The 16,292-nt window shown below is 41.1% G+C and overlaps 1 protein-coding gene across 4 annotated transcripts in view; it reads right to left on the bottom strand.

Moving 5' to 3' along the window:
• TADA2A (transcriptional adaptor 2A) overlaps positions 1-16,292 on the bottom strand; it is a 70,800-nt gene that overhangs the window by 44,500 nt on the left and 10,008 nt on the right. For 3 of the 4 annotated variants that reach the window (XM_032280798.1, XM_032280795.1, XM_032280799.1), the window contains exons 3-4: positions 8,346-8,452; positions 5,699-5,758 (exon numbers count right to left, since the gene is read on the bottom strand). In XM_032280798.1, coding sequence (XP_032136689.1) covers positions 5,699-5,758; positions 8,346-8,452 — 167 coding nt within the window. The remainder of the gene's footprint in view (positions 1-5,698; positions 5,759-8,345; positions 8,453-16,292) is intronic. The other variant, XM_032280797.1, reaches the window with a different exon arrangement.

Genomic DNA, 16,292 nt, shown 5'->3' with positions numbered 1-16,292 from the left:
AAAAAAAAAAAAAAAAAAAGAAAAGAAAAGAAAATTTAAAAAATACAAAAAATTATTCCAAAATAAGATCAAAAAAAAAAAAAAAAAAAAACTAGAAATGAGAGAAAGGGAGGGAAAGCCCATACAGAATAGAAAATATGTAAGAGGCAACCAACTGGAAAACTGGAATGTATGAATCTTACTTGAATCTGAATTAAACAAACTCCAAAAAGTTAAATAAAAAAATTATAATACCACACTACACTGACTAAAATAGTTAAAATGAAGGAAACAGACAATGTCAAATGTTGGCAAGCACATGAAGCAATCAGAACTCTCATATATTGTCAACAGAGTTGTAAAATGATACAACTGCTTTGGAAAACTTGTCAACCATTTCATTAAAAGTTAAACAATAATTTACTCTATGACCCAGCGACTCCACTCCTAGGTATTTATCCAAAAAACAATGAAAACATATGTGCATAGAAAGCTTTATACAGGACTATTCATTGCAGCTTTATTCACAATAGCCCAAACCTGGGCAAGGCCCAGGTGTCCATCAAAGGGAGAATGGATTAAAAACTGTCACATTCACACAACAGAGTATTACTCAGTAATGAAAAGAAACGGTTAGTAGCAAATGTACTAGTTAACACACACAATATGAATAAAACTCAAAAACATGCTGAGTGAAAGAAACCAGAAACAACAAAAGTATACATACAGTATGATTCCATTTATATGCAGTTCTAGAACATGCAAAACTAATCTATGCTGATTAAAAAAAAAAAAAAAAAAAAAATCAGGCCAGGCGTGGTGGCTCACGCCTGTAATCCCAGCACTTTGGGAGGCCGAGGCGGCCAGATCACTTGAGGTCAGGAGTTCGAGACCAGCCTAGCCAACATGGTAAAATCCCATCTCTACTAAAAATACCAAAAATTAGCCAGGTGTAATGGCAGACACCTTTAATCCCAGCCTCTCAGGAGGCTGAGACAGAAGAATCACTGTGAGGCAGAGGTTGTGGTGAGCTGAGATCACGCCATTGCATTCCAGCCTGGGCAACAAGAGCAAAATTCCATCTCAAAAAAAAAAAAAAAATCAGAACAGTGACTGTTTCAGGGTGAAAAGGGCAGCAGGGGTTTTAGATATTAAGCCTTTATGAAATGACTGGAGGAATGCAAAAAGTGACTAGATTTACTTAGAGACCTAATGAAACAAAGATGAAATACTGTCTAGGGTATTTGCTTCAAAATAATCTAGAAAGGTTATGGTTTAGATGAAGTAAGATTGGCCATGAGTCAATAATTTTAAGAGCTAGTGATGGGTAAACGGAAATTTATTACCACTATGTGATAGTTGGTTACAATGGTGACCACATTTTCATTTAAGCACATACTATGAATATGCTTAGCACATGAGGTATTATGAGATCCAAGAGAGAAACTGCAGTGTCTATATTAAATGCCTCTTGGGACTTTCAGCCTGAGTACATCATGTGGAACCAAGAGCCACCCTCACTGTGCCTAATCTGAATGCCTGACCCACAAAACTGTGGGAGATAATAAAATGATTACTTTTAAGGATGAGGTTTTGAGATAGCTGTTATATAGCAATAGATAACCAAATATCATTCTCTCTTGTGTATACCTGAAGTTTTCTATAACAAGTAAAAAAAATGACACAAAAGGTCTTCAGATTACACAGGCACTTAGAACTTGTTATACCTTTTGTTAATGACAAAAAATTTGTTATGATTTGTGAAATTATGCTACCAATAAGCAACACATTTTCATCTAAGCACGTACTATGAATATGTCTAGCACATGAGGTATTATAAAATCCAAGAAAGAAATTTCAGAGTCTATGTCTATACTAAATTCATAATCATTCTCAATCCAGCAAGTACAAAAGACATGTAAATGACAACTCACACATCAGTTGAAGAGAATGTTATTTGTAAAACTGTATTCTAGAATGTTAATTGCTCCTCAAATAACTTTACTGTGAGATAAACAATAAAAACTTTCTACACCACAGACATGGTATGAGAATGAAAAAGGCACAAGGCAGTTTTACATAAAGTTTGATTAATATTGAGATTTACTCCTGGACCAAACCTCAGCCCTTCTGAACCACAATCTCTCACAGCAGAGCCTAGAAATCTACATTTATAAGAAGCTCCCGGCTGGGCCAAGTGGCTCTCACCTGTAATCCCAGCACTTTGGAAGCCGAGGCAGGTGGATCACCTGAGGTCAGGAATTCGAGACCAGCCTGCCCAAGATGGTGAAACCGTCTCTACTAAAAATACAAAAAAATTAGCTGAGTGTGGTGATGCATGCCTGTAATCCCAGCTACTGGGGAGGCTGAGGTAGGAAAATTGCTTGAACCTGGGAGGTGGAGGTTGCAGTGAGCTGAGATTGCACCATTGCACTCCAGCCTGGGCAACAAGAGTAAAACTCCGTCTCAAAAAAAAAGAAGCTCCCAGGCGATTCTTAGGTACTAAAGTTTAAGAATCACTGGTATAAAAGGGTGTGGCAGAAACAGCTGCCTTGACTTGTTCAAGGTTCTAAGAATTACAAGACAAAAATAGGTATAGAACTCAGAAAATCCTGGTTAACGCACCACCTACCACAGAATGAGTAACTCCCAAAAATACAGCACTGTGACATGACAAAAGTACTGAAAAACATTTAAAGTTATCTGAGGCTTCATATGCAAAAAAAATCTAGTTTTGTGTAGAAAGCTAAAATCTGGTCATCATTCCTATAGAAAGAAACAGTCACTGGGAATAAATAAAGTTAGCCACAAAAAGGAAGTATTAGTAACCCCAAAAGCTCCCCAAATTAAAGGACAGTACTCTGAAATGTGATTGTATGGGTGTTGAATATGTGAGAAAAGGATGATGTAATCAGAACTAAGTGGATTTGGAGTGAAACTTAGTCAGTACTTTCAGCATTATGCAGAAGACACAATGCCCAGAATAGCTAAAGAAAGCTCATGGTCAGCTTTCCTACAGTGAATAAGCATGACTACCAACCTACCCAAGTTATACTGAATTATCCCTTAAGTAATTATTTCACAATGTGAATGAATGAATTTGTATTCTAGCTCTAGGTATTCTTGTATTAATTTGAGAAAAATAAACCAGCTTTCTGAAGATCTGATAACCTTGGTAAAATTAAATTAAATCCACTTTAAACAGTCTAACCCTTCATTTTTGTAATTAAAGGGGGAAAAAATTATTCCAAGTCTTACAATTACTGAAGCCATTAGTTAAAAGACTGAAGTTGTTTAGAGATGGATAGAACGCGGCTAACTAGTTGGCTCCCAAAAACTCTAACTAGTTCTTTGATTAATTGATTGTGGCCTAGAATCTGACCCTGAATATTATAAGCCCAGAAACACATTTTAATAGGACCTCACCAATAACCAGGCTCAGAGATGCTGAGTCACCCTTTCTAAACTTTTAAGAGACGGAAATAAATATACTACAGTTCTGTAAGAGGCCCAATTCTAAAGATGTTCCCTGGCTGGGTATGGTGGCTCATGTCTATAATTCCAGCACTTTGGGAGGCCAAGGTGGGAAGATCACTTGAGCCCAAGTGTTCAAGACCAGCCTGGGTAACATGAAGAAACCCTATCTATGTTTTTTTAATAAATAAATAAAAATAAAGATGTTCCCCTCATCCTAAGATTCCTGTTTTCTGATTATTCCATTAAACACTAGCCAGGTAGCGCTGGGAAAGGACTTTACAGATGGAATAAAGGTTACTAATCAGTTGACCTTAAAGTAGAGAGATTATCCTGGATTACCCAGATGGGCCCAATGTAATCCACATGAGGCCTTAAACATAGTTAAAGGCCTGCTGTGGTGGCTCACACCTATAATCCCAGCACTTTGGGAGGTTGAGGGTTGAGGTGGGAGGATTGCTTGAGCCCAGGAGTTCAAGACCAGCCTGGGTAACACAGAGAGCCCCGTCTCTACAAAAAAAAAATTAAAAATTAGCCAGGCATGGTGGCTTGTGCCTATAGTCCCAGCTAGTCAGGTTGCTGAGGGAGGAGGATAGCTTAAGCCTGGGAGGTCGAGGTTACAGTGAGCTGTGATAATGCCACTGCTCTTTAGCCTGGATAATAGAGTGAGATCCTGTCTCAAAGTAGAAGAAGAAAGCAGAAGAATCACTCACAATGATTCAGAACAGGAAAGACAAGGCAATAGGAAAGGTCACAGAGATTCCGTGATTTCATCAACAATCTCAAGGACTTCCTGTGCTCCTAGCTTTGAGAAAGAAGAAAGGGGCCAGGAACCAGGGAATGCAGACAGCCTGTGGAAGCGGAGAACATGCCCTGGCCAAAATAGTGGTCTCATTCCTAAAACCTTAAGGCAGTGAATTCTGACGACAACCTGAAAGAACCTAAAAGTGGATTCTCCCCCAAGGCCTCCAGGTGAGAGCCCAGGCTGGCCAACATTTTCATATCAGCCTTATGGAACCTGCAGCAAACCAGCTGAGCCTGATGATCTTCTGACCCACAGAACTGTGAGACAAATTTGTGTTGTCTTAAGACATCAAATTTTGGGTAATTTGTTACAGCATCAATAGAAAACTAATATAGATTAATCTATTATATGAAATTTTAACCGTCAAGCCTGCCAGCATCCTTTTCTATAAGAAAAACTGCATGGAGGCCAAATGTCAGAAAACTGCAGGAGGAGATTGTTATATGCTTAATATGCTCTGATAACTAACAAAATGATCTTTTCTTTTTTCTTTTGAGACGAAGTCTCACTCTGTCACCCAGGCTGGAGTGCAGTGGCACAATCTTGGCTCACTGCAATCTCTGCCTCCCGGGTTCAAGTGATTCTCTTGCCTCAGACACCCAGGTAGCTGGAACTACAGGCACACATCACCACACCTGGCTATTTTTGTATTTTAGTAGTGACAGGGTTTCACCATATATTGGCCAGGCTGGTCTCAAACTCCTGACCTCAAGTGATCCATCCAACTCAGCCTCCAGAAGTGCTGGGATTACAGGCGTGAGCTACCGCACCTGGCTAACAAAACTATCTTGACAAAGGCATATATACCTGTCAAGCAGACTAGATATTCACTTTGGCCTATTAAACCACCCACTTGGAAAGACACTACGAACACTCATTCCTTCTTTAAAGGTGGCAGTATAATTAATCTATAGCCAAGTCTCATTCTGGCTTATAAACCTGTCTGCCTCATCAGTGATTTTATGTATTAACTCATTTGCTGTATTCACTTTATAACTTAACTCTGAGAGATAACTGATTTCCCCAAGGCAAGGGAACAAATTGCTCAACATTAGCACCACAGTCCACATGAACCACATAAAAATACCATTAGCACACAGTAACAACACATTGCCTACGTTTATCAATGAGCCTAAAAGGCAGCATACCTGTTATCCTCCTATCAAAAGTATTTCCTTTGAATACTTAAAATTTGAAACAAAAAGCTGAGTATATAAAACTATTTTTGTGTTCAAATACCTTGATAGATCCACAAAACCCTAAAAAACTTATTGGATAATAATTACCTATTTCAGAAAAAGAGAAAAGGTAAAGATAAAGATGAAGAAAACCAATTCCCTGAAGTTCAAGAGCCCTTAAAAGAAAAAAGAAAAGCGAAACTACTTCCCAGCCTAATACTTGAAAAAAATGAACAGAAATTCCCAGCAACTTCATCATTACCATTATTTCATAAGTATGATCGCTTTGATGTTTCTTGTACTCAAACCCTCGAGTGAAACACTGCAAAGAAAGAAAAACTAAGTTAGCAAAAGCTACTTTCTTAAAAGACAGAAGGTACTTTGTGTTATTCTTCTGACAAGTTTGGGTTTTTTAAATTTTATTTTTGGAAACAGGGTCTCACTCTGTCACCCAAGCTAAAGTGTAGTGGCACCATCATAGCTCACTGCAGCCTTGAACTCCTGGGCTCAAGGGATCCTTGTATCTCAGTCTCCCAAAGTGCTGGGATTACAGGTGTGGACTACCACACCACTTCTTGACAAGTTTTTAAGGATTAATTTAATCTTGTCTGCAGCTGCAATTGAAAGGTAGAATCATGATCACAGCTTATCAGCAGTCCTCACAGAGAAAAAACAAGTCTGAAAAACAGACTTTTTCCTAAGACATCTCTTTGAGAAGAGCGTATGCCCTGGAATCACACAGCCTAAATTTGAATCCTGGCTCTGTAACTGTCTTTCAGCCATTCTAAGATAAATATTTTTTCATATTTTAAACTCTGGGCTGGGTATTATGGCTTGTGCCCGTAGTCCTAGCTACTCAGGGAAGGCTACGGCAGGAGGATTGTTGAGCCCAGGAGTTTGAGGCTGCAGTGAGCTATGATTACACCACTGCACTCCAGCCTGAGCAGCAGAGAAACACTACATCTCTAAAAATCATTCTTTAACTTTTTTTAATGAAAAATCAAAAGTCTCTGAAGTAGACTCATGCCTAAAATCCTTACACTCTAGGAGGCTGAGGTTGTAGGACTGCTCGAGCTCAAGAGTTCCAGACCAGCCTGGGCAAACATGGTGAGACCTTGTCTCTTCAAAGAAAAAAAAAAAAAAATTAGCTGGGCATGGTGGCACAAACATGTAGTCCCAGATACTTGGGAAGCTGAGGTGGAAGGATTTTTTGAGCCTGGGAGAAGATAGCAGTGGCACTGAGCCATGATCGTGCCACTGCACTCTAGCTTAGGCAACACAGTGAAACCCTGTGTCAAAAAAAAAAAAAAAAAACTCTGAAATCAAGATTCATCTTATAATCAAAAGTAATCACAACTTTCATCAGCCATTTTTACATTTTAACATTTCTGAAATTGAGGAACTTCTGATAATCAATAATCAATAGTGTCTTAGAGCTGATAAAATATGGTATTTGCCATGTGACCTTGAACAAGTTACTTAACCTCTCTTAGCCTAAATTTCTTCATCTATAAAATGGGAATACTAATCATAGGTACTTCATAGGATTATAGTAATGGTTTAAAGGTTAATTCATATAAAGTACTTATAATTGGTATTATTACTACCATTATCATCTACAAAAATTGTTTCTTCCTTTGTCATCTGTACAGAGATCAGTGTTCAACAAGACAATAAACAGTGTCATCAAAAGGAATAATCTTCCAGTTCTGTTTCCTGTAATTTCAACACTTTAAATTTACTTACAAAGCAGTGTTATGGCCAGGCATGGTGGCTCACACCTATAATCCCAGCACTTTGGGAGGCGGAGGCAAACGGATTACTTGAGGTCAGGAGTTCAAGACCAGCCTGGCCAACATGGTGAAACCCCATCGCTACCAAAAATATGAAAAATTAGCTGGGTGTGATGGCATGCACCTGTAAGTGCAGCTACTTGAGAGGCAAGCAGAAGAATCACTTGAACCCAGGAGATAGAAGTTGCAGTGAGCTGAGATTGCATCACTGCACTCCAGCCTGGGTGACAGAGCAAGACTCCATTTCAGAAACAAAACAAAACAAAACAAAACAAAACAACGGGTTAAGTATCAGGTTTTTTTTTTTTTTTTTTTTAAGACAAAGTTTCAATCTTGTTGCCCAGGTTGGAGTGCAATGGTGCAATCTCGTCCTACTGCAACCTCCGCCTCCCAAGTTCAAGTGATTCTCCTGCCTCAGCCTTCCAAGTAGCTTGATTACAGGCATGCGCCACCATGCCCAGCTAATTTTTGCATTTTTTAGTAGAGACAGGGTTTCTCCATGTTGGTTAGGCTGGTCTTGAACTCTTGACCTCAGGTGAACTGCTCGCCTCGGCCTCGCAAAGTGCTGGGATTACAGGTGTGAGTCACTGTACTCAGCCTTCTTTTTTTTTTTTTTTTTTTTTTTTGATATAGTGTCTTGCTCTGTTGCCCAGACTGGAGTACAATGGTGCGATCTCAGCTCACTGCAACCTCCTAGGTTCAAGCGATTCTCCTGCTTCAGCCTCCTGAGTAGCTAGGATTGCAGGCATCCGCTTGGCTGAAATTTTTTGTATTTTTGTAGAGATGGGGTTTCACCATGTTGGCCAGGCAGGTCTTGAACTCTTGACCTCAGGTGATCTGCCCGCCTCAGTCTCCCGAAGTGCTGGGACTACAGGCATGAGCCACTGCGCCCAGCCAAGTATTAGGTTTAAACACAGATGTGGAATCATCAACAGTCTATCTCATCTAACTGCTCTGTTTCTCAACTTTTCACTGGTAAAATATACAATGAAAGATTGGAAGGAATAGATTTAATAAGGTATAGATCTCCTTAGCAGTCGACAGTAATCTCTGAAATATTACATCATAAAAAATAGCATAAAACCAGGCTAGGAGAGGCTAGCATTAGTGAGTTACCTGCAAGCAGAGGAAAAAAGGAGGTGGCCCACATTCAGCACACTTGATATAAGGCTCCATGAGGTAGGAGGAGCAGCCTCGGCAAGGTGGCTTATCAGAGGGATCATCTAAAACAAAAAGAAAACAAATACACGTTTCAAAACACCTTATGGTTAAGCCTAAGTGCAAAAAGGTGAAAATCCCCAAATGACCATACAAGTAGTTAGCTGAGTTGAAAACTTCATGGAGACAAGGTGAGCTCATTTCAAATTTTGAAAAAAGCAAAAATTATGCTCCTTTTAACTTCAGTGCAGCGTTGTTCCTTTTCACACAACATTTAAGTAGATATGGACCCTGCAGAGAAATTTACAAATATACGTTTGTTCATTTATTTATTTTTAGAGACAGGGTCTTGCTCTGTCACCCAGGCTGGAGTGCCGTGGCTTGACAATAGCCCACTGTAACCTGGAACTCCTGGGCTCCAGAGATCCTCCTGCCTCAGTTCCCCAAGCAGTTAGGACCACAGGCACATGCCACCACACCTGGTTGATTTTTTATTTTTTTGTAGATACGAGGTCTGACCATGTTGCCCAGGCTGGTCTTGAACCCTGGGTTCAAAGAATGTTCCTGCCTTGGCCTCTCAAAGATCTGGGAGTACAGATATGAGCTACTATGCCCAGTCATGAACATATTTTTAACTGGAAGTTTCATAAAATTCCAAACTTATTTTTCCAGGATCATAAAATGTACACATACCTACACATACATATAAAGAAAATCTGATAAAATGTTAACAATTGCTGAGTCTAGGTAGCAGGCATATAAATAATCACTGTAGGCTGGTCATGGTAGCTCACCCTGTAATCCCAGCACTTTGGGAAGCCGAGGCAGGTGGATCACTTGAGGTCAGGAGTTTGAGACCAGCCTCGCCAACATGGCAAAGCCCTGTCTCTACTAAAAATACAAAAATTAGCTAGGGATGGTGGTGCACGCCTATAATTCCAGCTACTCGGGAAGTTGAGGCACAAGAATCACTTGAACCTAGGAGGCGGAGGTTGCAATGAGCCGAGATCGCACCACTGCACTCCAGCCTGGGCGACAGAGCTGGACCCTGTCTCAAAAAACAATAATAATAATAATTGGCCAGGTGCAGTGGCTCACGCCTGTAATCCTAGCACTTTGGGAGGCCGAAGTGGGGGGACTGCCTGAGCTCAGGAGTTCGAGACCAGACTGAGCAATACGGTAAAACCCCATATCTACTAAAAATACAAAAAAATTAGCCAGGCATGATAGCATGCACCTATAGTTCCAGCTACTTGGGAGGGTGAGTCAGAATTGCTTAAACCTAGGAGGTGGATGTTGCAATGAGCTGAGATCACACCACTGCACTCCAGCCTGGGCAACAGAGCAAGACTCCATCGCCAAAAAATAAATAAATAAATCATTATCATCATCACTGTACTGTTCTTTTAAGTTTTAAATTTTTCATAATAAAAAGTTGCAGCTAAAAATAAAACTCCTTTTTTTTTTTTTTTTTTTTTCAGATAGAGTCTCACTGTCACCTGGGCTAAAGTGTGGTGGCACGATCATGCTTCAATGTAGCCTCACTCTCCAAGGCTCAAGTGAGCCCCCCCACCTCAGCCTTCTAAGTAGCAGGGACTACAGGCACAAGCCACCACACCTGGGTAATTTTTTTTTTTTTTTTTTAATTTATTTCCTGTAGAGACAGGGTTTCACTATGTTGCCTAGGCTGGTCTCAAATTCCCAGGCTCAAGCGATCCCAGGAATTCAAGCTGCCTCTGCTTCCCAAAGTGTTGGGATTGCAGGTATGAGCCACCACACTCAATCAGAAAACTTCTCTAAATCCATGTCTTGGAATATACTACTTTATATTTGAGTTGGAATTTTTTTTTTCTTGAGACAGGGTCTTCACAGTTGCCCAAGCTGGAGTGTAGTGGCATTATCATGGCTCACTGTGGCTTCAATCTCCCCAGGTTCAGGTGATCCTCCCACCTCAGCCTCCCAAGTAGCTGGACTACAGATGTGCACCACTGCGCCTAGCTAAATTTTTAATTTTTGTAGAGACAAGGACTGTGGCCCACACTGGTCTTAAGAAGTCCTCCTGCCTCAGCTCCCCAAAGTGGTGGATTATAGGCTTAGGCCACTATGCCTGGCTCTGAATTGGAATTTAAACCCAGGAAGTGTCCTCTCTTTCTCCCATGGTAAGTACATAACACAGCAGATCTTCTACTTCTAATGACAGTGGTATGTCTCCAAAATATTAAGACAAGGAGTACAATTCAAACTCTCAAGAACTATAAAAATGCAGGTATATGTGTCCCTGGTTGCCCCAAACTCGGCCGCTAGAGTGACAGCAACCTAGCAAAATTGTTCTCTATGATCAGTCACAAGAATCTAAGAGAAGAAACACTTTGAAGATAGATGAAGGAATTTGCTTTGTTTAGCCTGGGACAGGATTTTTCACATTGTTAGCATATTTGCCTCTCTGAAGTCCAAGAAACATTGTTCAAGGCACCTTTCCCTCTTCCAAGTGATGATCACTGTTCTCTTCATTGTTTTTAAGAAGATACAGAGGGCGAGCATGGTGGCTCAAAACTGTAATCCCAGCACTTTGGGGGCTGAAGCGGGTGGCTCACTTGAGCTCAGGAGTTCAAGACTAGCCTGAGCAACATGGCAAAACACCATCCCTACTAAAAATACAAAAATTAGCCAGGTGTGGTGGTAGGTACCTGTAATCCCAGCTACTCAGGAGACTGAGGCAGGGGAAAAGTTTGAACCCAGGAGGCAGAGGTTGCAGTGAGCCGAGATTGCACCACTGCACTCCAGCCTGGGTGACAAGAGTAAAACTCCATCTCAAAAAAAAGAAAAGAAAATAACAAAAGAAACAAATGTGCTCCTGGCAGCAGCTTCAAATTCAATATATGAAACAGCAGCTACTCCACTTCTCCCCATTTTAAATTTTAATACAGACAAACAAATCTTGCTACATTGCTCAGGCTAGTCTCAAACTCCCAGCCTCAAGTGATCCTCCTGCCTCAGCCTCCCAAAGTACTGTGATTACAGGAGTGAGCCATTGTGCTCAACCAAAAATTGTTGTATATTAAGTGACAGATGCCAACTTCTACCAAGTTATCCTCTTTCTCACTTCCTGTTAATGATAGAAGCTTGCTTCTGTCTTTCCTCCAGCTATCCTATTAAGAAAAAAGGCATAAGCCACTGACCAAGGTGGTCAATTTTTTTTTTTGAGATAAGTGTTTTACTCTGGTTACCCAGGCTGTAGTGCAATGGCTTGATCTCGGCTCACTGAAATCTCAGCCTCCCAGGTTCAGGCAATTCTCATGCCTCAGCCTCCCAAGCATTACATGCACGTGCACTATGCCCAGCTAAATTTTGTTATTTTTAGTAGAGAGGGGGTTTTGCCATGTTGCCCAGGCTGGTCTTGAACTCCTGGATTCAAGCAATCCACCCACCTTAGCCACCCAAAGTGCTAGGATTACAGGCACAAAGTGATACTTTTTTTTTTTTTTTTTTTGGTGGTGGTGGTGGTGGGTGGTGGTGGGGGATGAATTTTAAATCCTTATGTCAAGACGCAATTACTGGGCGGGGGCATGGTGGCTCATGCATGTAATTCCAGCACTCTGGGAAAACAAGGTGGGCAGAACACTTGAGCTCAGAAGTTTGAGACCAGCCTGGGCAACATAGCGAAACCCTGTCTCTACAAAACACACACAAAAAATTAGCCAGGTGCAGTAGTGCACGCTTGGTGGTTACACAGAGGCCTAAGGTAGAAGGATCACTTGAGCTGAGGAGGTCGAGGCTGCAGTGAGCCATGAGCACACCACTGCACTACTCCAGCCAGCCTGGGTAACAAAGCAAGACCCTATCGGAAAAAAAAAAAAAAAGGAAAGCAATTACTTTGTAAAAGTAATCCAATTTATAGTTCTTAGCATTCCAGACAATAAAACTATAAAGTATGTCATCCACAACATTTTGAAAATATTTTTCCTTCTTTCTTCTAAATAATGTAGTACATATATTCAACATTAAGTGGAGGCTGGGCTCAGTTGGTCACCCCTGTAATCCCAACACTTTGGGAGGCAGAGGCAGGAGGACTGCTTGAGCTTAGGAGTTCAAGACCACCCTGGGCAATACGGTGAGACCCTGCCTCTACCAAAAATAATAAAAAGTAGCCAGGAGGTGGAGGTTGCAGTGAGCAAAGATCACGCCACTGCACTTTAGCCTGGGTGACAAGAGTGAAACTCCATCTCAAAAAAAAAAAGAAAAATGAAAAATGAAGTGGAATATTATACATGATGTTTTGTAGCCTGCTTTTGCACTTGACAATATATTGTAGACATCTTTTCATGACAAGACACATTGGCCTTCCTTGTTTTTTCTAATGGATAATAACATTCCATTGTATCAATTATATTATATAACCTAATAGTACTCAATTCCCCCGTAGGGAGACATCTGGAAATCTAAGGAGGTACCTTTTTGTTGCCACAATGACTAGAGAGCACCACTGGCATTCTGCAGGCCCCTAAACCAGGGATTCTCAATATCCTGCAAGCTCAATACATTCTAACAAAAAACTGACTTTATGCGTTCTGTGCAACCTTCATATGTCCCACCAGACATTCAAGTTAATTAAAAACGTCCTATGACCTAGAACCTAATTCCATATATAAAACAAAGTACTTTTGACAGTTTTAATATGCACTGAAATTTCCAGAAAGGCAACTGTATCTAACTCTAGAGGAGAATGTATTTTGTTTTGTTCAGAAATTTTAGTTATTCTAGCTTATGGTGTTTCTTAGTCACCAACACGACACACTTGAATCATTCTGTGTTTGTATATGCACAGTGATTCAACATATGGGTTCAAGTATCTACTACTTGGCCGGGCGCGGTGGCTCAAGCCTGTAATCCCAGCACTTTGGGAGGCCAAGGTGGGTGGATCACGAGGTCAAGAGATCAAGACCATCCTGGTCAACATGGTGAAACCCCGTCTCTACTAAAAATACAAAAAATTAGCTGGGCATGGTGGTGCATGCCTGTAATCCCAGCTACTCAGGAGGCTGAGGCAGGAGAATTGCCTGAACCCAGGAGGCGGAGGTTGCGGTGAGCCGAGATGGCGCCATTGCACTCCAGCCTGGGTAACAAGAGCGAAACCCCGTCTCAAAAAAAAAAAAAAAAAAAGTATCTACTACTTAAGTCACATCTATCGTAATCATATCTAAATATATTGAGATACATATTGCTTTATTATGAATTGCATTATTTTTCTATAAATAATTTTTCTTTTATTATAGTTAGGGCATTATTATTTTCATTTTTTGAAATCATGTGTGCCAGGCATGGCCACTCATGCCTGTAATCCCAGCACTTTGGAATGCCAAGGCAAGTAGACCACTTGAGGCCAGGAGTGAGATCAGCCTGGACAACATGGCAAAACCCCGTATCTACTAAAAATACAAAAATTGTCCGTGCCTGGTGACACACGCCTATAGTCCTAGCTACTCAGGAGGCTGTGGCTTAAGACTTGAACTCGGAAGGCAGAGATTGCAGTGAGCTGAGATCATGCCACTGCACTCTAGCCTGGGTGACAGAGCAAGACTGTCTCAAGGAGAAAAAAAAAAGAAATCAATCATGTATATAGATATTATATTGTCTATGTATTTTATTTCCAAATAGTAAACTTGGCTGACTGGCACCTCTGCCTCGCATGCTCAGTGATCCTCCCACCTCAGCCTCCCTAGTAGCTGGAACTATAGGTGCATGTCACCATGCCCAGCTGTTTTTTTTTTTTTTTTTTGAGACAGAGTCTTGCTCTGTCACCTAGCCTGGAGTGCAGTGGTGCAATCCCGACTCACTGTAACCTCCGCCTCCCAAGTTCAAGTGATTCTCCTGCCTTAGCCTCCTGAGTAGCTGGAATTACAGATGGCCCACCACCATGCCCGGCTAGTTTTTTTATTTTTAGTACATACGGGGTTTCACCATGTTGGCCAGGCTGGTCTCCAACTCCTGACCTCAGCTGATCCATCTGCCTCAGCCTCCCAAAATGCTGGGATTATAGTGGTGAGCCGCCATACCTGGCCTAATTTTTTGTATTTTTGGTAGAGGCAGAGCTTTGCCATGTTGCCTAGGCTAGTCTCAAACCCCTGAGCTCAAGTGATCTGTCCACCTCAGCCTGCCAGACTGCTGGGATTATACGAATGAGCCACTGTGCCTGGTCTCTTGTATGTACATTTCACATCTGTTCCTCAGGATAATATTTTCCTAGAACTAGAATTGTTGAGGGTACTTGTTGAGGGTTATTGAACATTTTTAGGTTTTTGGTACACAGAGCCCAACTGTCTTTCAAAAAGTTATTTCAAATTTTTTTTTAACCTAAGAGAAAGGCTTTTTATCTACTTTTTTACTGAGACGACAGGAAACAAGAAAGAGGCTTTTTTTTTTTTTTTTTTTTTGAGACAGAGTCTTTGCTCTGTTGCCAGGCTGGAGTGCAGTGGGGCTATCTGGGCTTACTGCAACCTACGCATCCCAGGTTAAAGCGACTCTCCTGCCTCAGCCTCCTGAGTAGCTGGGACTATAGGCACTCAAGCCCAGCTGATTTTTGTATTTTTAGTAGAGACAGGGTTTCACCATGTTGGCCAGGATGGTCTCGATCTCTGACCTCGGGATCCGCCCACCTCGGCCTCCCAAAGTCCTGGGACTACAGGTGTGAGCCACTGAGCCTGGCCGAGTAAGAATTTTTTTTTTTTTTTTTGAGATGGAGTTTCGCTCTTGTTGCCCAGGCTGGAGTGCTCAATCTCAGCTCACCGCAATCTCCGCTTCCCGGGGTAAAGCAATTCTCCTGCCTCAGCCTCCTGAGTAGCTGGGATTACAGGCATGTGCTACCATGCCCGGCTAATTTTGTATCGTTAGTAGAGATGGGGTTTCTTCATGTTGGTTAGGCTGGTCTCAAACTCCAGACCTCAGGTGATCAGCCTGTCTCAGCCTCCCAAAGTGCTGGGATTACATGCGTGAGCCACCGAGCCTGGCGAGCGAGGCTTTTTAAACCATTTAAGATCCAGGGGCAATAAAAGGTTAATAAACTTGACTACATTAATAAAAACAAAACAAAAAGCTTTTTTGGCAAAAACACCATAAGCAAAGTAAAAATGCAAATGTAAGAAAATATTTGTAAACATATCAGAAATAAAGTGCTGAAATCCCTAGTACACAAAGAACTTCTAAAAACTGAGAGAGAGAATAAAAGACCAAAAATCCTACTACAAAAGACACACAGACAATTTGGGAAAAAAAGAGACATAAAAATGGCCTTAAACATATGAAAAAATGTTCAGCTTCACTCATGAGAGAGATAAAAATTAAAACTACCCTGACATAATTTCTCACCCATCAGATTGGCAAAAGTTTCAACGCCTGACAACATACTTTATTAGTCAGCCTGTGGGAAAATAGGCACTCTTATTTTTTTATTATTTTTTTTTTGGAGACAGAGTTTCCCTCTGTCGCCCAGGCTGGAGTGCCATGGTGCGATCTCACCGCAACCTCCACCTCCCGGGTTCAAGCAATTCTCCTGCACCACACTCGGGTAATTTTTGTATTTTTAGTAGAGGAGGGGTTTCACCATGTTGGTCAGGCTAGACTCGAACTCGTGACCTCGTGATACGCCTGCCTCGGCCTTCCAAAGTGCTGAGATTACAGACATGAGCCACCACACCCAGCCAAAAAAGACACTCTTATATATCACTGGTGGGAATACAAAATAGTACAACTCATATAGAGGGCGATTATCTTTTGAACCACCAATCTCACTTCTAGGAATTTTTTTTACCACGAATATACATTTGCACTAATACAAAAATACACGTTCAAAGTTATATATTAAAATATTAGATGTAATTGCAAAATAGCACTTAGATGTCCAAGTATAAG

This window comes from Sapajus apella, unplaced genomic scaffold, assembly GCF_009761245.1.
Source record: "Sapajus apella isolate SASKATOON/1434 unplaced genomic scaffold, GSC_monkey_1.0 scaffold12, whole genome shotgun sequence".
Classification (NCBI taxonomy): domain Eukaryota; kingdom Metazoa; phylum Chordata; class Mammalia; order Primates; family Cebidae; genus Sapajus; species Sapajus apella.
Note: the sequence above shows the minus strand (reverse complement) of the source record. Positions and strands in the feature narration are given on the sequence as shown.